This window comes from Lotus japonicus, chromosome 5, assembly GCF_012489685.1.
Source record: "Lotus japonicus ecotype B-129 chromosome 5, LjGifu_v1.2".
NCBI classification, from domain to species: Eukaryota; Viridiplantae; Streptophyta; class Magnoliopsida; order Fabales; family Fabaceae; genus Lotus; species Lotus japonicus.
Window position 1 is genome coordinate 47,525,880 of NC_080045.1, and position 21,672 is coordinate 47,547,551.

The 21,672-nt window shown below is 38.3% G+C and overlaps 2 protein-coding genes across 2 annotated transcripts; one reads left to right on the forward strand and one right to left on the reverse strand.

The window, feature by feature from the left end:
- Positions 1–10,380: 10,380 nt before the first annotated feature.
- On the reverse strand, positions 10,381–13,636 carry LOC130717930 (protein MAIN-LIKE 2-like). The gene is made up of 4 exons (XM_057568342.1): positions 13,321–13,636; positions 11,763–12,788; positions 10,917–11,677; positions 10,381–10,828 (listed from the first exon to the last, which is right to left on the reverse strand). The coding sequence occupies exons 2-4, from the start codon at positions 12,781–12,783 to the stop codon at positions 10,487–10,489; spliced, it is 2,124 nt and encodes a 707-aa protein (XP_057424325.1). The 5' UTR covers positions 12,784–12,788; positions 13,321–13,636; the 3' UTR covers positions 10,381–10,486.
- A 24-nt stretch (positions 13,637–13,660) lies between these two features.
- LOC130719670 (multiple organellar RNA editing factor 5, chloroplastic/mitochondrial-like) lies at positions 13,661–14,483 on the forward strand. The gene is made up of 3 exons (XM_057570281.1): positions 13,661–13,956; positions 14,196–14,293; positions 14,395–14,483. The coding sequence occupies exons 1-3, from the start codon at positions 13,661–13,663 to the stop codon at positions 14,481–14,483; spliced, it is 483 nt and encodes a 160-aa protein (XP_057426264.1).
- Positions 14,484–21,672: the final 7,189 nt, after the last annotated feature.

A 21,672-nucleotide genomic window follows, 5' to 3' on the forward strand; every position in this document is an offset into this window, starting at 1 on the left:
TATTTAATAAATATTCTTTGAATGATATGCATCACGGATTTCCAAAAGTTGCGGGACATGGTGACCACATATGGACCAAAGCAATGAATATATCCAATTTTTTTCATCAACAAAAATAAATGAAATTTCTAAATAATTTTTTTGAATGTAAAATTTCTAAATATAATTCTAATATTTTATTTCTGCATGTGTACTATTAATTTTTTCTTTTTACATCGGAAAACAAACAACAAAACAAAAGAAACTAAGGCACAACTAGCTTGTCCTTCAACAGGAACAGATCAAGCTCTGGGGAGGGATTCTCCACTACTCGAAATCCAGGCTCTGGAGCAGAGCTTCCTTGTCTTGCTAGATAATCAGCTGGAAAATTGGCTTCACGACTGATCCAAGCTAGCTTGATAGTCCAATCCCTGGCGAACAAACTTTTGATTTCGAGCAAAATAGTAGCATGTGAATGCAGCCTCACACGGTCCTCATCCTGTAACACCTCCTCAAGCATTCAACAGTCTGTTTCACATAGGACCAATCTGTAGCCACGATCCCAGGCGAACATCAACCCATCCCGCAATGCTAAAGCTTCCGCGAGCAAAGCACTCCCCATCTGTGTTTGAGAAATAAATCCACCAGCCCAGGTTTCGTCGCTATCCCGCAACAAACCACCACCTCCCAAATGATTACTATTCTGGCAGTATCTTCCATCCACATTCAGCTTCATAAACCCTTGCGATGGTGCTTCCCAAACTGCTAAAAGTAGCGTTCCATCACTCTTAATTATTTTAACATAATTATAAAAAAAAGAGTTCAATTATTATTTACTTATAATGTACAAGAAATTTACACATTCTTCAAATTAGAATCTACATACCAATCCCCAAATGATAGCTCATCAAATAGTTAGAGCTGGGTGACGTATGAGTTGGGGAGAGGAAGGTCTAAAGATAAATCGCAGATGAGTATAACTTATTTTTCCGATGTAAAAAAATTAAAATCTATCAATTTATCATATCATAACTAATTTTGAGTTTAAAAATATTTAATTTAACTCGTTGACATCGTAACTTTTCCATTGCAACATGATTTAAGGTTGAACTTTTTGATAGACAACACCAAATGTTCTCCTAAATGTGAATTGAATATGTAGTTCTTTCGGTCTCTCATGGTTTCTATCTTACTGAGTTGAGTATCAGAGTGTTTTTTGTGGGTATACTTTTGTCGTGTCAATGCAGCTTTGTCGTGCAAACAAGGCAATCAAGGTCGTGTATTACCACTAAAAGCAAGGAAATATGCTTTCTCTTACGGATGTTCTCCATCTTTCAGAAAGGGTAATTAGTTTTGTCTTCATTTTTTTTGAAATTAGTTTTGTATTCTTTTGCTATTTTTCTTGTTGTATTTTAATTTCGAAACTCCCAAAAAAACAAAATCATGTAATTTTTTGTCTTTGACATATGTCATTACTCATTTGAGAAATAGTTGCATGTTCCCCCAACAAATATTATGACTTGCTAACTATTAAGAATAAATTTGGAAAAATAAATGAAACGTATCATATATATTTTAAATAATTTAGGTAAAAGTATAAGAAAAGCTTCTAAAATATACGAATTACAAATAAGATACGAAGAAATTATGAATGAAGCATCGTTACAGAAAAGAAATCACGCGGAGAATTTGTGAGTTAAAGTTGGGGCGGCAAGTAGTGACCGTCCTTATCTTACATTGCATCTGTGTTATTGGATAATGGATATATACCTAAAATTAACAAGTTAAAGAATAAGTGACTACGGGTGTGTTTGGATGCACGTTGGATCAGGCCTGATCCACGTTTAAAGACCTCAAACGTGATTTTCCAATCTCCATTGATGTTTGGATGCTAAATGCTGATCCAATTCTGACCCCAGAATTGGATCCATCCTAACACAACAATTTGTTGCTTCAGCATCAATGCTGATCCAATTGTCCCCTCACCCTTTTACAGATCCAATTCAAGTCTATCAGATCCAATTCCTGATAAATGTATCCAAACATAAATCACGTCACTCAAACTCACGTTTACCAGATCCAATTCTTCCAGATTCAATTCTGGCCAGATCCAATTCTGCTAACGCTAATCCAAACACACAATGGCTATGTTGCATCTTTCACATATATACCACATACCTGTATGCCACACGTGCTTTAGACATTACAAACTAGAAAGAACCAATTCAAGAGCAAGTGCATGACTAAAAGGATATATACCATTACCAAAGTTGGTATATATCAGGCGAAACTTCAACTCAAGTAAGGACACATTTAAATCATGCTAGCTTCTTCATCACAAATACTTTTCTACAGGAGACAATTTTGATAGAGTTAGAAACTGTAAAAGTTTTTCTTTTCTTACAGACAGTACGCTTATGTATATCACTGGAATCAATTACTTGTTGGTAAACTATTTCTATTTATTTATTTATTAAACATAACAAAATCATAGTCAAATTATGAGAAGATGTTAATTTACAATGGTGTACGACTTTAGTAATGTTTAGGTCAACCCAAATGACCACAAAACCCAATAGTGTCTTAATCAGTCAAAGATCTCACAATTGAGTGAACATCATGTTAGTTTACTGAACAAGGACCATCAAGTCCATAAGTTAGTCGAGCGGAATGCAACCGGCATGATCAATAAATAAGAAAATTACTCAAAAGTAACTATTATCTCATAAGCTCTTTACTGAAACTTCATAAATTAAGGCCCAGTTCCTCAAATACAACACTATCCCCATATATCTAGGTACATGTTTAGTTGTTTATTTACATAAACATTATTCACTTTGTTAACCCATTGTTCTTCTAAGACTTTGAGTTTCTATCTAACTTGAGCGTTAAAGTGTCTTTGTAAGTACCGCCCCCATCTTGTCAAAACCAACTACAATTCTAGAAGATCTATATCTAGGATCGGGCCCAATTAAAAGAGAGAATCTCAATCAGAGAAGAATTCTACGTTTGCATATAATGAGTAATGCCTAGGTTAATGAATGATTGAACCTTAATTTATAGGCTCTGTAGGTCTTTAGGAAGCTCAGTGGAAGGTCTTCAAAATCGTGGTTGCTCTTGAGCAACCTCATGTAATTGTTAGTAAAGAGTCAATGTCTGACATATCGGTCTTAATTAGGACAAGGTGCTATTTCACTAAGTCATCTCATTTTTACTTTATGGTAGTCACTCGGTCGCAAGACCTATAGGCAAGCTGCAATTTTATTGTGTCTTTCGACCTTTAGGCAAGCTGCAATTTTAATGTGTCTTTTGGGTCGATCAGAATATTTTCTTAATTCACAATATGTAGATTCATATTAAATTAGGCGAAGCATATCTAGAGTATTTTTTTGGTACATCGAAAAGTAAAATTCCTCCCACCATGAATTGATCCCTAGACCTTCCCAACCCATATGCATGTATCTATTAATATGCATGTATTTTAAGACTTCCATCGTATCCTAATATCCCTCTGTTAAGTCAAATCCATCATATCTTCTTTTTTTTTTTTGGTCAATGAAAGAAGATATATTGAAAAACGGGCCTGGCCCGAGTACATACAAGCTGATCCCACAAAGCCTAAAAATAAAGCAAATTGTACATGGCAATGCCAGCAAGTAGTCGAACGCTGAACTAAAGGACAAGTTTGGAGAGGAGAAAAGAAACCATAATGGTGGTCCCCTAGCGGGAAAAGAGTGGTTGGGGTAAAAGAATCTAACAGCCTTCCCCATAACTGCTTGTCCTATACCAACAAGGGAGCAAGCCAAAACAAAAAGAAGGAAGGCCTCTAGATTCAACCTGGAAGCACCACAGAACACAAAAACCTCTCCAAACGTCTCACAAGCTGTCTAAGGCGGTTGAAAGGCAAAGGAGTTCCCATTCCAACTGTTGCTCAAGTTCCCAGGAGGGTCGTGCCTAGTCAAATAACCCTGTGAATCTTGTTTGTCTTTGACTAAAGCTCTTCTTAGATCTGGGGGAGGATTCCAAAGCCATTGAGAAGGAAGATTTCCATGAAGGGCAAGGTGAGCAATTGTGTGAGCACTAAAATTTCCATCTCTTCCTGTCCAAGTGAAACCCTAGTTGAGGAAAGATTCTTTCCAAGCTAGAATGTCCTGGACAATATTCTTGATTAAGCCCACTTGTTTCCTTCTCAGACAGGCTTCGATCAATTGCTGATTGTCAGACTCAAAAAGGATATTTGTCCAATTCATGTTTGCAGCAGAGAGGGCAGCTTCTCTTAGTGCAAGGGCCTCAGCCAAGAGTGGCTTAGATGTGTAGTAGAGCTTGGTAGATCCGAAGGTAACATCCCATTTTTCATCTCTGATCAAACAGCTTCCCATGGCTCTGTTATTTTGCAAATTCATAGCTGCATCAGTGTTGCACTTGACATATCCTCTTGGGGGTTTCCTCCATGTGTGCTTTCTCTTAATCCTCAAGCCATTCCCCTTAGCAACATGTGTGGCATTCCCTGACTTTGTTGTTTCTGCATGTGCCAGATTGATTTTCTTTATGCACGTGAAGGGATTAGGTTTGTGTCCCCTAAAACATTGCTCATTCCTCATCTTCCAGATCTCCCAAAGGGTGTAACCCACATAAGCAATGGCAGCCTCCGTACGCTCCCCCAAGTGAGAAAGCTCCTGGATCCTGTTTTCAAACCAGCGTGTGAAGAAGTTTGTAGCCGATCCTGAAATGTTTATTTGCAGCAACCCCCCAAACCATACTGGTCTTGTCCAGTGGCACTTGAAGAAACAGTGCTCCAGATCCTCATCATCCCCTTCACAAACAGGACAACGGCTATCAATGGAGCACCTTCTTCTTCTTAGATTTCTCTTAAGCGGGATGGCATTGTGGCACAACTTCCAGAGAAAATTTTTGACTTTGTGGGGAAGACATGCCCCCCAAATTGTCTTCCACAAAAGGCTCGAGGGGCCTTCAGAGTTAGAGGCTCTTCTCTCAAACGGGTTCTTGGCATCAAAAGAGCATCTGTAGCCTGATTTGACTTCATAGCTCCCAGATGGTCTGTAGGGCCAAATCAATTCATCAAGTCCTTCTGTGAGCCGGAAGGGGGTTTGGATAACCTTACCCACCTCTGTGCTTGGAAACAAAGCTCTCACTTTCTGAATGTCCCAATTACCACTGTCCCTGTTAATGATTTCTTTCACCTTCACTCCAGTGGGACCTCCCTGAATAAAAGTGTTAGAAGTTACCCATTTGTGGCCCGTGATCTCCACTGTATTACCATCTCCTAGAACCCACTGACCATGCTCCAGGATTAAATCTCTCCCATTAAGAATGCTGGCCCACACCCAGGACGACTGCCTTTTCTTTCTCACTTCTACAAAGCTCTTGGTCGGGAAATACAAACCTTTTAAAATCTGGACCCATAATGCCTCAGGCTCCTGTATAATCCTCCACGCTTGTTTCCCTAGCAGGGCTTGATTCATGCTCTCAAAGTCTTTGAACCCCATTCCCCCCTCGACCTTCCTATACGTAAGGACCTCCCACTTCCTCCAGTGAAATCCCTCTCACCTTTTTGCCTCTCCACCAAAATTGAGCAATCTTAGCACAGATTTGGCTGCAAAAGGTCTTAGGGAATTTAAGAATAGACATAGCATAAGCGGGGATAGCTTGAAGAACCGCTTTAATCAACACTTCCTTACCGGCTTGATTAAGAAGGTTGCCCCTCCAGCCTTGGACTTTGTTCAGAACCCTATCCTTGATCCATTGAAGAGAGTTAATTTTTGATCGTCCCCAATCTGCTGGGAGCCCAAGATACATATCAGGCTTGTCCCAAACTTGGATGCCCAGAATACTTGCAAGATGATCCTTCTTGTTTCTCGGCATGAACCTGCTCCCCATTAGCCCTGATTTCTGGATGTTTATACGCTGTCCCGAAGCTTTTGAAAATACATTGAGGATCCTCTTCATCTCATAAAGATCAGCGTCCTTAGCCTGTGCAAACAGAATCGCATCATCTGCAAAGAGCAGATGGGTTAAAGTAGGGCATTGTGGGGCCATTTGGAATCCTTGCAACACTCCGGATTGTACACTGTTAGTGAAGAGATGGGATAGGACCTCCATAGCCATGATGAACAGATAGGGGGATAGGGGATCCCCCTGTCTCAGCCCCCTCTCCGGTTTCAGTTTGTCCCCAATTACACCATTAACTTTATACCTGTATGTTACACTCTTAACCAAAGCCATTACCAGTTTGATCCATTCTGAGCAAAAACCCATTATCCCAAGGACTTTCTCAAGAAAGCCCCACTCAAGTCTATCATAGGCTTTATTCATGTCAAGCTTGATGATAACTTGATCCTTGCTTCTTGGGGAATTTTTCTTGATGTGATGGAAAGCTTCCTGAACAATGATGATGTTATCCTGAATTTGCCTTCCTTTGATAAAAGCGCTTTGATAAGGGGAAATGAGGTTAGACATAAACGGTTTGAGCCTTGTGACCATTAGCTGTTGTAATTTTATTTACAAAGTCATATCTTCTATTCTGGTCCAAAGATCATAAACAAGAACAGGCCTATGCTAAGGCCCAGGCCCACAAAACCAGGCCAAGGCCCAACACATGAATATTTATTTTATTCATGAAACACTCCCAATAATTTGACAAACAAAAAAAGAAATTCTCCCAATAAATTAAGTATAAATATCAAGAAACTTGAATTAGGTTTCAATCACACTCTGAAAAACCCTAATCTCCAAAAACCTCACCTTTCATTCCCATTTCCAACAATGGCGAGAGCTCTGGCTTCTTCCTGCACACGCCACTCCACCCTGGGAGTTGGGTTTGGGGCCTCCCCTATGGGGCTGCGCGCCCCACCCTTTTTTTTTAAACCCAAAAGTGCCCTACGGAAAGGTACTTTCCGTATTCAATTTAACTGAATACGGAAAGGTACTTTCCGTATTATATTTTGATGACTACGGAAAGGTATTTTCCGTATTTAACTCTGACAGGATTCCCCCTTTTTCCACCATTACTCCTCCCTTACCAACCTTCACCAACCCCTCACCAGCCCCCCTGAACCTCCTTAATGCCTCCAGACCACCCTCTCTCTCACCCTCTCCTACCTCACTTTCATTCCCAAGCTTTTTTAAACCCAAAAGTGCCCTACGGAAAGGTACTTTCCGTATTCAATTTAACTGAATACGGAAAGGTACTTTCTGTATTATATTTTGATGACTACGGAAAGGTATTTTCCGTATTTAACTCTGACAGGATTCCCCCTTTTTCCACCATTACTCCTCCCTCACCAACCTTCACCAACCCCTCACCAGCCCCCCTGAACCTCCTCAATGCCTCCAGACCACCCTCTCTCTCACCCTCTCCTACCTCACTTTCATTCCCAAGCTCTCCACCACCATCCACTCCTTCATTTCCCAAGCTCTCCACCACTACAACAAGTGTTGTAGTAGAGGTAAGTCTATGTGTTTATTTGTTGTTATTTTGTAGGATTACGTAGTGGAAGTAGTTAGATTAAGTAGTTTAAGTAGTTAGATTAAGTAGTTTAAGTAGTTAGAAGGATGGGTTTTTGAATTCTGAGTCGTGATATAATACGGATTGTTATCTTCCGTATTGAATATGGAAAGGTACTTTCCGTATTCAGTATGGAAAGTAACAATCCGTATTCGGTATAGAAAGTATATTTCCGTATTGAGTATGAAATGTAACTTTCCGTATTCTCTTCCAGGGATGACAGATTCATTTTTCTTTGGTGAGTCACAATTGATTGAAGCTGGATTTCACAATGGTCAACCTGAAGAGGCCACTACAGAGGTGCCACCACCAGCATTTGTGCCCCCGTGTATAAGTATAGATGTCTCGCATTTATTTGCAACTGATCAGGTATTCTTTGAACATATTTTTGCATTGTTTTGAGAGTGTAATATATCAATTCTTATTATGTCTTGATCACCCTTGTAATCAATTCTTATTATTATAACAGATTTTCCCTACCCGTGATGATCTTATCAATTGGGTTCATGGAATTGCGATTGAAAATGGATATGTTACGTTGATCACAAAGTCAGATTATGGTGGGAATGGAAGCAGAAAAGCTTATGTCATGTTGGGGTGCGAGAAGCATGGTAAATATGTTCCTTATAGAGACCCTGACCTTGTTGAAGGGACGAGATCACAAAAGACAGGTTGTCCTTTTAGACTAAAAGGACGACCTAGGAAAAATGGCATAGATAGAGATTGGCGGCTAAAGGTGATGGAAGGTATACACAACCATGAACCAGCTAGGTCACTACTTGGGCACAATTTTGTTGGTCGTCTAAAACCCGGAGAGAAGGAGCAAGTGGGAAAAATGACAAGGAGTTGGGTTCCACCGAGAAAGATGTTGTTGACTTTGAAGGAAAACAATCCTTCAAACTTGACTACCATATCTCAGATTTATGGTGTTTGCAAGAGGTTAAGAAAATCCCTCCGCGGGGGATTGACAGAAATGCAACACTTGTTGAAGAAGTTGGACGGTGACAAGTATGTCCACTTTGAAAGACATGAGCCTGGATCGGAAGTCATTAGGGATGTATTTTGGGCTCATCCAAATGCTATCAAACTGTTCAACACATTTCCATATGTAGTGATTATGGATTGCACATACAAGACAAACAAATATGCAATTCCCTTGCTTGAGATTGTTGGACTGACTTCCACAGATAAGACATACTCCATAGCCTTTTGCTACATTGTTAATGAGGGCACAGATGACTACGTTTGGGCACTGGAGTGTATGAAGTCTCCATGATTGAGTACACTAATATCCAATTGGTGAATTGATTTGTTGTATTTGCAAGTTATCTAATTTTATTGTTATTCTCTATAATGTAGCTCCATCTAACTCCTGGACATTCTATGCCGCCAATTGCTCTCCAGTGGGAACGGTATGTTGATCCTACATCAGTAAGCTGGTGCGCCCCATATGGTACACGTTTAGGAAGATTCACATCAGAATACGAAGCTTGGCTTGTTACTTTTGGTGTTCCTCTTATTCACCAAAGCTATGTAGACATCACCTCAGATTGACACCACACTTTTGTGTGATATTCATTTGTAAACGCTCTGTAATATTAATCTGATGGGCCTTGCCTTTATGATGTTCATTTGTTGCTTTTAATAATATTAATTTGATGGTCATTGTTATATTGATGGGCCTTATTATTTTGAATCAGCATCAGGGATAATTAACATAGACAACCACTCTGTCATCAGAGTCCTGTCATTTTCATCCACCTCATCATCAGAGTCCTGTCATTTCCAACCACCCCATCATCAGAGTCTTGTCATTTTCATCCACTAAATGACGAACTTGAAACCTGACATTACTATCTACCACCAACCAACCCCAACCACACTTGTATTATCCACCAAACACCATAAATCTTTTGACCATTCTGCTATAAATCTCTCTGGGTTCTTTATTCTTCTTCATCCTTTTCTTCATGTCTTGCTTTCGAAGATAAAAAAAAAACAATGGAACAAGACTGGGATGCATTAGTCCGCCGTTGCAAACGTCAAGGCAGCACTTCTAGCAGCTCTCGTCCTCTCATTCATGGGCCAGCTGGCGCCGTCCAGGCTGCCATGTATGGGCGTAGATCCAACCCTAACACACTACTCATTCCGACCCAAGAATTTGTGAGGCGTGCGCTCGAAGACAGATCAACCGAAACCGATCCTGATTTCAATTCAAATGCTTGGCTTACAGCCCTGCAATTGGTGGAATCTGCCACCGCTGGGCACAATCACAACGAATGTTGAGAGAGTAGAGAGTGTTGTTGCTGTTATTAAATCATGCACTCCCAATGGTTTCGGAGATGCCAAAGTTACCCTCAAGGTATTTGCTCGCTTTTGTCCAGCTTCTTTAACCGTCAATTTGTTGTCTCATTTTCTCTCACGATTGCATTGATTTAGGACCCTACGGGCACCGTTGACGCTAGCGTCCATCGCAAGGCCTTCACTGACGGGGAATTTAGGAATGTCATAACTGTTGGATCTGTTCTTGTTCTCCAAAAGGTCTATTACCTTAAACATTAATCTTGCTTCCTTTGAACAAGTACGCATTAATCTTTTAAATTTGCAATTTACTTGCAGGTTGCTGTGTTTGCACCGAGTAAATCTGTTCGTTATCTGAATATAACGTTGCCCAACATAGTCAAAGTATTTCCACAGGATAGCGGACCCCACGACTTCATCGATATCACTGAGGATTAATTTTGTTTTCGTGTTGCTTCTGAATAATTTCGTGTACCCTTTAAACTGTTTGCCATGAATTATTTATGTTACTTATCCTGCCTTTGATTATTTACGGTGTAGTTATACGGGTTTTTTTCAATACAAGAGTCGGCATATAATGAGTGAAAATAGAAAGCATGATTAATATAAAGAGAGTCCTAATACAAAGAGTCACATGTCATAATATAAAAATACAAAAAAAATATACAAATATACAGTCAATCACTCGCCCCGACCCCTACCGGCCCCTCTACGACCTCTAGGTCCACGGGCTCTGCCTCCACGGCCTCTGCCTCCACGCGCACCCTCTGCAGGAGCACCCTCTCCACGGGCTCTGCCTCCACGGCCTCTGCCTCCACGCGCTCTGTCTCCACGACCTCTGCCTCCTGCAGCTCTAGCTCCTCGGACAGCAGCAAAGGCTACCCCCTGGGTACCAATGAAGGCATTGGATCTAATAAGATCCAGCGCCCTCTCAGTGAGGGATCGGGAATGCGTGCCCTCTGCAGGAGCATCTGGCACCTCGAGTGACTGCTCCAACAAGTCCACGGCCCGACGCATAACAGTCTGCAAAAATAATGTAGATACATTAGATACAAATAAAATATCATGAACAAAAAATCACAATTGAATGGAAAATAAAATTCAAACTTACCACTGCACTGAACTCCTCCCTCCTATCATCAGGGATGATGAACCGATGGGACACAGCGCTGTACCACCTCATGTAATCCTCCACAGCCTCTCCCGGATATGTAGCGGGGATCCCCTGAGGGCGGAGGTGCGGCGCAAACTCAGCAAAGGCAGCATCTGCGGTCTCAGCAAGGGACCCAGACGTCTGGATCTCAGAGGGGTGTCGAGGGACATCCTGTATGAAGCCAAACTGGCGCAGAACCCTCTCTGGTAGATGCCGTCGAACAACACGGCCAAATGGCGACCGGATGTAGCTAGAATACATGGCCCTCGGATCCCGTGGTCGATGAGCCCGATGGTCCTCAAATGGGGTCCATATAACGTCATCCACCGTCAGCTCATCGAGCATGACTCGCCTCTCATCAAGGCCTGCATGCCCGACCCGGGACATAGCCCACCGCCGCGTCCTAGGCTGGTCCTGCGAGTACTCCGGATCCGCCCTACGGATAATGACGTGGTCAGAAAGGTACTCGTAGACCCATCCTAGCAGGAGCGAGCTAAAACCTCCCATCTGGGCCGTCCCCCTCCTGGACGCTCGACTAAGCTGGTCGTATAGCGTAGCGAGCGCAATCGCGCCCCACGCGTACTCGCACACTCGACCAAGATCCTCCAACATCCCTATCCAGTAGACGGTCGTATGGTAGCCTCCGCTCTTGCTAGCAAAGAGCGTGGCGCCTAGCTGGTTCACCAGCCAAATCCGTGCAGCGTCCTCATATCGGTGCTCTACAATGAAGTGAATTAAGTTAATAGTTTATAACAATACAATAATAATAGATACAAAGACAATACAATAATAATTAAGACATACCCGCCAACGCAGCCTCATACCGGGTCTGCAAGACCCCAAAGCGAATAGTCTGGGACCTATTCGTATCAAACTCAGCCTCATAAATACCAACAGATCCTCCCATCAACTGAGCACAGAGCGCTGCACACTCGTCCCTCTCCCCCCTCCCAGGCGTATAGAACCTCGACCCCATGGGGAGATGGAGAAGAGCCGACACGTCGTCCAAGGTGATAGTCATCTCCCCGAACGGCATGTGGAAGCTACTAGTCTCCTCATGCCATCGCTCCACAAGGGCCAAAATAAGGCCTGCATCTGTCACCGGGTAGCTGCAATAGGGTAGCTGATGAAGACCCGTCTGCTCAATCAACTCTCGAACCCGCCTGTGACTGTCTGAATCACCATCACAAGCAAGGTTCCAAACCTTCCCCCCAGCTGTGGCCACCTTCAACTGTCGACGGTCCACATACCGCTCGTCTGTGCGTAGGAGTGCATGCCACGCCCAGGGAGCCTTGTGATCAGCATAATGGGTGAGGAGCGATAGCTCAACAGGCCCCCCCGGAAACGGCGGCAACCTCTGGATCAGGTCCTCCTCGCCACCCTGTGCCCCCTGCTCCCCCTGCTCTGGCGGCAGGACATCAGCATCAACAGTAGGCGGAGGAATACTATCCTCGTCAGATCCTCCCATGCCGGATGAGGCCTCGCCTGATGACTCCTCGCCGGAAGACTCCTCGCCTGAGGACTCCTCGCCTGAGGACTCCTCGCCTGAGGACTCCTCGCCTGAGGACTCCTCGCCTGATGACTCAACCATGGGAGAGGGCGGAGAAACAACTGTAGGTATCTCAACCGTGGGAGACGGCGGATAATCAACCAGAGGAACCTCAATCATGGGAGACGGCGGAGAAACAACTGGAGCTGAAGCCTCCACCGCCTGAGAGGTTGCAGCATGATCGCCGCGCCGGCTAGAAGCATGTAACCGCCGGTGTCTATCCTCAGTAGCCCCGACATCCTCACTAGAAGCATGAGACCTCTTTCTGTTCTTCATTCTCACTATATATTCAGAGCAAACATTCACTATATATACCATTTCAGCCATAGACAGAAACATGATGCAAGCAAATGGAAAATTCCTAGAATTTTATAAGTACATAGATGATAATCGGATCTTCTGTGGATTATGCATGCTTGGATCAACTTTTATTTTCCTAATAATCAATTATGGCATCTAGAAACTACTCACAAATTCTTTGGAAACCTTCTATAATTGATTCTGAACCCAGAATCAATTATAAGTGTTGGGTTTGGTTCTGAGATGAATACGGAAAACGTTTTTCCGTATTCAATACGGAAAACCATGTTCCATACTGAATACGGAAAACCATTTTCCATATTCAATACGGAAACCTGTGATCCGTATTTACCCAGAAACGCCATTAACGACAATGAGCTATCGGCCCTAAACCCAAACCACATTCAAGACATTTCAGCCAACAATACCTCTACACAAGCAACAATCGACTACCCTAGGGTTCAATGATTAACATAATTTCAAGTTAAATGGGGAAAATCCAAAAATCCTTACCTCTAGGTTTCAATTCTGAGAATGGGGTTGTGAAGAGCTTTGATGGAGATGATGGAACCTTTCAAGTACACGGTTCAAGCAAGGGGAGCGACAGAGATCGAAGGTTGAAGAGGGGAGAAGAGCTTGGCAAAATACGGAATGAAGTTTGAAATGGGTTTGAATAAACCCTTGCCGGTTTACATACTAATATAATACGGATATAAGACTTCCGTATTGAATACGGAAATGTTGCTTCCGTATTCTATTAAAGGGGGGCGTTCCAGTAATTTCCCCACTTTAAGTGGGGCGGGGAGCCCCATAGGGGGGGCCCCAAACCCAACTCCCCTCCACCCTCCTCACAATGCGGCTCTTCTCCACCACCACCACCGCTATTTCCCTCCGCAAATCTCCAATCCTCTCACAATCCCCTCGTCGATCCGTCTACGCTCTCTCCCAAGTCTTCTTCACTCCGACCACCCGCTTCGGCGGCATCCTCTCATTCAGCGACCGCCCAACCACCGAGATGGCGCATCTGTTTCCGGGCTGCGACTACAAGCACTGGCTCATCGTCATGGATCATAAGCCTGGTGGTGAGGGTGCCACCAAACAGCAGATGATTGATTGTTACGTTCAAACCCTCGCCAAACTCCTTGGCAGGTTGTGCTTTTATCCTCAAAATGGAACCTGTTTTTGTTACCAATTTATGTATTTTTGATTGTTGGGTTATCTCGATTGTGGTAGAAATTGATTTTATCCTCACAATGGACCTTTGTTTATACTAATTTGTGTTTTTTGGTTGATGGGTTCTCTCGGTTGTGTTAGAAATTGATGTTTTTAGATATGCATTCTGTGAGTGATTTTGGCATTTTTGTCCTTTTTTTCTGTGTTGGCTTTAGTGAGGAGGAAGCTAAGAAGAAGATTTACAGTGTGTCTTGTGAGAGGTACTTTGGATTTGGATGTGAGATTGATGAGGAGACGTCTAATAAGTTTGAAGGTATGTGTTTTGTAATGGAATACTTTAATTGAATTGTTTTAATGATGTTCTTGTTCTTACATTATGTTCTAACTCCTTTTCCTTTGTTGCTATTTTTGCAGGGATGAATGGTGTGTTGTTTGTCCTACCGGATTCGTATGTTGATTCTGAGAACAAGGACTATGGGGGTGAGGTTTTTGCCCCTTGTTAGATTTATTCTTGAACTGTTATTTTTGAGTTTAAAAAAATTTAATCTAACTCGTTGACATCGTAACTTTTCCATTTAAGGACGAATTTTTTGATAGACTACATCAAATGTTCTCCTGAATCTGAATTGAATATGTAGTTCTTTCGGTCTCTGATGGTTGGGCACGATCCTTGATAGATCTTCTACAATTGTGGTTAGTTTTGACAAGATGGGGGGCGGTACTTACAAAGATACTTTGACGCTGAAGTTAGATAAAAACTCAAAGTCTTAGAAGAAATAGAGTTAACAAAGTGAATAATGTTTGTAAATAAACAACTAAACATGTACTTAGAGATATGGTGATAGTGTTGTATTTGAGGAACAGGGCCTTAATTTATGAAGTCTCTCTAAAGAGCTTATGGGATAATAGTTACTTTTGAGTAACTTTCTTATTTATTGATCATGCCTGTTGCATTCCGCTCGACTGACTTCTGGATTTGATGATCTTTGCTCAGTCAACTAACATGATGTTCACTCAGTTATGAGACCTTTTGACTGATTAAGACATTATTGGGCTTTGTGGTCATTTGAGTTGACCTAAACATTACTAAAGTCGTACACCATTGTAAATTTACATCTTCTCATAATTTGACTATGATTTAGTTATGTTTAATGAATAAATAGAAATAATTTACCAACAAATGATTGATTCAAGTGATACACATGTTTGATTTCTGTATGGAAAAAAAAAACTTTGACAAATTCTAACTCCTATCAAAATTGTTTCCTGTAAAAAAATACTTGTGATGAAGAAGCTAGCATGATTTAAATGTGTCCTTACTTGAGTTGAAGTTTCGCCTGATTTGGTATATATTCTTTTGGTCAAGCACTTACTCTTGAATTGGCTTGTGGAATAATTGGTTCTTTCAAGTTTCTAATGTCCAAAGCACGTGTGGCATACTGGTATGTGGTATATATGTGAAAGATGCAACACAGCCCTTGTAGTCACTTATTCTTTTACTTGTTAATTTTAGGTAAATATCCATCATCCAATGGATCTGGATCCTCTCCGGCAGGTTGTCTCCCCAGCAGGTTGTCTCTACCGCCTCCCTCCAGCAATTGCTCAAAAAAAAAGAAGCCTCCCTCCAGCAGTTATATCAGCCGTTGATTTCCAAAAAGTTGATCCAACTGTCCAAATAAAATCTCATCACGGCCTTGCCTTCTTCTTCCTTCTTTTCATCAAACTAATTTACCAACAAATGATTGATTCAAGTGATACACATGTTTGATTTCTGTATGGAAAAAAAAAACTTTGACAAATTCTAACTCCTATCAAAATTGTTTCCTGTAAAAAAATACTTGTGATGAAGAAGCTAGCATGATTTAAATGTGTCCTTACTTCGGTGTATATTCTTTTGGTCAAGCACTTACTCTTGAATTGGCTTGTGGAATACTTGGTTCTTTCAAGTTTCTAATGTCCAAAGCACGTGTGGCATACTGGTACGTGGTATATATGTGAAAGATTCAACACAGCCCTTGTAGTCACTTATTCTTTCACTTGTTAATTTTAGGTATACTAGTAAGTATATGACCCGTGCATGGGAGAATTTAAAATTATATGTAATTTTCATTGTTACTATAAAAAAAATGTAAAGTCTATTCTTTAATCCTTTTGTAACTTTTCTGATGTACCAAAAAAATATCCTTTTGTAAAATTTTGATGTATTTTGTTAAAGCTGTGCTTATTAAGTCTTGATTGCGGTGAATAGTCTTAGTATGTTGAAAAATGAGAGGTCACTCTTTACGAAGTTTATGTTGAAAAGTACAACTTTTTAAGTACAATTTGTTGGTTGTGTGATTTTAAGATCTATTGTAAACTATAGAATGTGTTAGGTAGATTGAATAAATGAAGCAAGATGAATTATAATAGATACTAGTGTTTTTTTTCTCGTGCGTTGCACGGGGAATATGTCTATTGTATTTGATACATCAATTAATCATGAATGTGATTATGCGTGTTCGTTTGAATTTATTATGTTGCGGGACGAAGAGGTTGATGGTGGGGAGAAGGATTCTGAAACAAAACATATCATTGGGATACCTTAAAGATGCTCACCATGTCTCATAAATCAAAAGTAACCCCAACAATTAAAACATGAATCTTTCACTTCAATCCACAACACCAATTTTGTTTTAAAAAAAGATGGACCTTGTCAAGGGAAAAAGTACAATAAAAACATTTCAAACAGTTCTACTTATGTTTAAATAATCTGACTTGATTAATTAACATAGTAAAAGAAGCTTAATACAGAGATTAATCCACATGAAACAGAAAAAGACAAAAGAATGAGATAGAAGAGGAAATGCACCAAAATCACAGTAATATAGTAGTGTTACATCAAAAATCTTTGGTTGTAACACTACTATATGTCGTCAAGGGGTTTGTGAGAAGGACACAAAATTTATATATAACAAATGAAATCATATGGTGATTATATGTATATTTACATAGAATTTTATGAATTGATTACCTGAAGCATTCTTCCAACGTTACTGTCACCATAGATTTTGTGAACTGTCAAATATCTTTGAGGATCATTGGGAGTGAAGTAAGGAGAGAATTGCAATCTGAAAGGCACTTCCTTCTCTGGTTCTTGCAAGCTGCACAGCGACCTGATATCATGGTCCAAATAAATAATCCTTAAAAAATTGAAAACAGATCCAATAAGTGAATATTTTGCACCCCAGAAGATTTTCTTTTCCTCAATCCTTTTGCTTTTGAATATGAAGAGAAAAGCAGGAATCCTTGAAGCATATGACGTCTTACAATTAGTTGAAGAACAAAATCAATTCATGAAGAAGATTGAAACAGAAACCCAAAATGAAGTCTTGAAGAACAAAAAACCCTCCTTCACCAATTTGAAAGGACTGTGGTGAATGAATTGTATCTAGTGTATTTGTGAATTTTGGGGTGGAACCCTTGTAAAACAAAAAATCAAAGGCACATTTCAGTCAAGAGAAACAAAAAATGGTGTAATGCCCCACATGTGCACACCCCAATAAATTATCAATATATGTGAGAAAAAACAAAATAATTCTCTCACCCAAAATAATTATGGTTACTTCACCAATGAACTTATACTAACAATCAATTTAAATTGAACTTAAGCAAATATATAGTGCAAAGTAAGATAAGTCACTCAATTGGCATACTAAAACATAATTATATGCAAAACTGATGAGTTTGAGGAAGACATGAACCAACCTTAAGAATGGGCTAAACATACTCATGAAGATTAAATATGAGCTCTTCATATGCTTTCATCAATTTGACTGACCTGTGCATCATAAAAAAAATAAAATTAGTAAGTTGTGCATCATTCACATACAGTGCAAATAGTATGCTTATACACACAGCTCAAACATGATGAATAAAAAAGAGAAAATTTTGAGAAATGAATATAAATTCAGGCTATCCTAAGTTTCGTGAATTTCTATTAATTATACAAAAATCTGGTTTAGAATGGCTTCACATGCAATGATTTCTACAAACTATACCAAAATCTGGTTTAAAAAAATACGAAAGCAGAAGGAGAACAATAGAAAAAACATTACTTCAGAATCAAAACATTACGTCTTCAATAATAATTCGTTAAAGGGTCCCTTGCATATGCAAAAATTTGTAAACTTTTGGATCGAAACACACAAAATATGTGAAATTTAAGAATCCAGGATTAAATTACGAACAAAGGATAAACTGAAATGACACAAACCATCAATCACAACATGATCAACTCTACTTCACGTAACATCATCTTATGACATACCTCTGTCATGATCGCGACATGTGGCAGAGGTAGAAATAGCAGCTATCAAATCTCTGCGTGTCCATGGTAACTTTGTGGACCCTCAGCACCAAATCAACTCTCTTTTCTTAGAATCAACTCCATTTTCTTAGAATTAACATTAAATAAATAATAAGATAAATTAAGATAAAATCAAGAAATAAACAACCTAAATCCTAATCAAATCTAAACTTTAAAAATGTACTAAATAAAGATAGATAAAAACTACCAAAATCTAGCAAATCACAATAAAAACTCATAAAATCCTGAATTAAATAAAAATACCATAAAAATTCATTTATACTCTAAAAATAACTCTAACATAAAATAAATAAAATATTTCATGAAATTAAAATTAAATAAATAATAAATAAAGATAGATAAAAACTATCAAAATCTAGCAAATCACAATAAAAACTCATAAAATCCTGCATTAATTAAAAATCCGAAAATTCAATAAAAATTAATTATAATACTCTATAAATAAATGTAAAATAAAATAAAATATTTCCCGGAAGTAAAATTAAATAAATAATAAGATAAAATTAAGAAATAAACAACCTAAATCCTAATCAAATCTAAAATTTAAAAAGGTACTAAATAAAGATAGACAAAAACTACCAAATCTAGCAAATCACAATAAAAACTCATAAAATCCTGAATTAATTAAAAATCCGAAAAATCAAGAAAAATTAATTAATATACTCTAAAAATAAATCTAAAATAAAATAAAATAAAATATTTCCTGGAATTAAAATTAAATAAACAATAAGATAAATTAAGAAATAAACAACCTAAATCTCAATCAAATCTAATATTAAAAAAGGTACTAAATAAAGATAGATAAAAACTAACAAAATCTAGCAAATCACAATAAAAACTCATAAAATCCCGAATTAATAAAAAATTCGAAAATTCAATAAAAATTAATTAATATATTCTAAAAATAAATTAAAAGACCAAATCTTATCTTTTAAAATAATATCAATCAATTATTTTAGAATATATAAAATTAAAACATATCAATTGAAAATTATATCTTCTAAAATAATATCAATCAATTAGTTTAGAATATATAAAATTAAAACATATATCAATTGAAAATTATACCCTCTAACAAATTGACACGTGGAATAATTTTTATGAGAATTAATCTGGTGCTGACACGTCACTATGGAAGTTCTTCTTTTCTAATATATATTGATATTGATATTGATATTGATATTGATTGATTGATATTGATATTGATATTGATTCATTTGAAATAATGAATCTCAAAAAGTTTCATGCTATGCTAAATTATTTAAAATTCAAAGGTAGCTAGAAAACCAAAAAAATAATTAGATTAAATGTGTAAACAACTATTGAAAATTTTCCTTTTTGCTTTGTGTAGCGGCAGTGAACCTTGATAAACGTCCTATAGCAAAGTGGTACCAGAGATCATGAGGCGTTATGATGGACCCATCAGAGATCACTTAAGCATGTAATCCCATTTTATCTGCCAATTTCTCCCTCTCTCTCTGTCTCTCTCTCCCTCTTCGTTCTTTCCTTATTTTCACTCTTCACCCACTACCAGATCCAATTTCCCCCTTTCCCACAAACCCTAACCCGCTCAAGTTCTTCGCTTTTCCCCTCTCTTCCGCTGTCAATTGATCGATCGAATGTTCCCCTCTGTCTTGTTTGGTTGGTTTGTTTCTTCTCTGTGACCCACTTATCTTCTTGGCCGAGACTCTTCATCTTCATCCAGAAACAGGGCATTGGAGGGTTGGGTTGTTAAAAGAGGAGGATGATGAAGATGTTTTGAAATTATATTTGAGTTTGGGTTGTTTTTTTAACTGGGAAGAAGATGAATTAGATGCTTGATTTTGTTGTTTCATATTCTCGAGATGTTTCTGGAATTGATTTTGAGGTGGGGATGTTTCTGGAATTGATTTTGGATTAAGAGTTTTTTAATTTAATTATTTATTATATACGTGGAAATAATAAAAATTCATGTGTAATTTTTATTTTATTTTTAAAATTCCACGTAGGCCTCACTAACACAGTCAGCGGGCTATATCATCACTCGCCGGAGCTCCGGACTCCGGCAAGGACCTGCTCCAAACGTTCTACAAAGAAGATGAGCTTTTTCAATAATTTTTCCGGTAAGGGACCTAGTTTAGACGGCGGCACAAAGACAGGGACCCATCTGAGGGTTATCCTTGATTAAATGATTAATTTGAATGAAAATAATTAGGAATATATTACCTTTCAATCATAACAAATTTCATTTTTTATTTGGAAAGAAATTAAATGTTAATCAAATAATTTTAAACGAATTAATTAGGTATTTAATTGAATTCATTTTATATATTAGGTATTTAACTCCTTTAATTTCATTTAATCCATAGTATAAACATATCATATGTTTTCAATCGAATAAAATAAAAAAACAAAATATGTGCAACTGATTTTATGTTTAAAATAACAAATTATTTTTTAATCGGCAAAAATTAATGTATCATGTAATTTAAATTTAATTCGTTTTAAATTCCTAGAACTCCTCTACTTTTTGAAAATCTTTACTAAGTTTTAGCTTTTAAGATAAATTGCTGGTTTTTTTTTTTATTTTGATCTAATATAATTCGTTTTAATTTCCTAGAAGTTATCTACTGTTTGAAAATATTTTAAGTTTTAAGATAAGTTGTTGCTTTTTATCTTGGTCTAAAATTGAATAGTAATTGATTATAAATTTAAGATAAGTTGTTGCTTTAAATTTAATTTTTTAAATGTTCATTTGTTAAGTTGTAAGGATGGCAATGGGTAGGGTACTATAGTACCCATCCCCATACCCGTGTTTTTAAAAACTACCCATACTCGTCCTCATACCCGCATGGGTAGCAAACTGAATGCCCGTCCCCATACCCTGTGTGTACTTATATGCCCGTACTCGTTACCCGCAATTTAGCTAGTGAAAATTTAACTTTCTTCATTAAAAAATCAAAATATAAATGTTATTATAAAATAAAAAGCATAAATTAAAAATATAAACGATCATTCGAATATTTAAGAAGTAAAATCATTAAATAGGTATAAGTTTTATAAAAAAATAAGCGAGAATTGAAACTTTAAATTTATATTATTAATAGGCAGGAATATGGTCTAGACTATGAGCAGACTTTTGCACCAGTAGCCAAGATGACTATTGTACGTACTATTCTTGCCATTGCTGCATCTCAATGTTGGTGTAAGACCCCGAATTAAATAATTAGATTATTTATTTACTTTCGTCGTGTTGATTAATTAAGTAATTATATTTTATTGTTTTATGTTATTTTCATGACTCGAATCCTATTACGAGTCACAAAAACTATTTATATAATAATTAT

Bases quoted from the DNA above. Each gene is read 5' to 3' on its own strand.
- LOC130717930 (XM_057568342.1), bottom strand. From the start codon at position 12,783: ATGAAGAACAGAAAGAGGTCTCATGCTTCTAGTGAGGATGTCGGGGCT. The intron at 11,678-11,762 runs GTATGTCTTAAT...ACTTCATTGTAG, and splicing joins GTATGAGGCTGCGTTGGCGG to AGCACCGATATGAGGACGCT. The intron at 10,829-10,916 runs GTAAGTTTGAAT...TTATTTTTGCAG, and splicing joins GGGAGGAGTTCAGTGCAGTG to ACTGTTATGCGTCGGGCCGT.
- LOC130719670 (XM_057570281.1), top strand. From the start codon at position 13,661: ATGCGGCTCTTCTCCACCACCACCACCGCTATTTCCCTCCGCAAATCT. The intron at 13,957-14,195 runs GTTGTGCTTTTA...TGTTGGCTTTAG, and splicing joins CTCGCCAAACTCCTTGGCAG to TGAGGAGGAAGCTAAGAAGA. The intron at 14,294-14,394 runs GTATGTGTTTTG...CTATTTTTGCAG, and splicing joins GACGTCTAATAAGTTTGAAG to GGATGAATGGTGTGTTGTTT.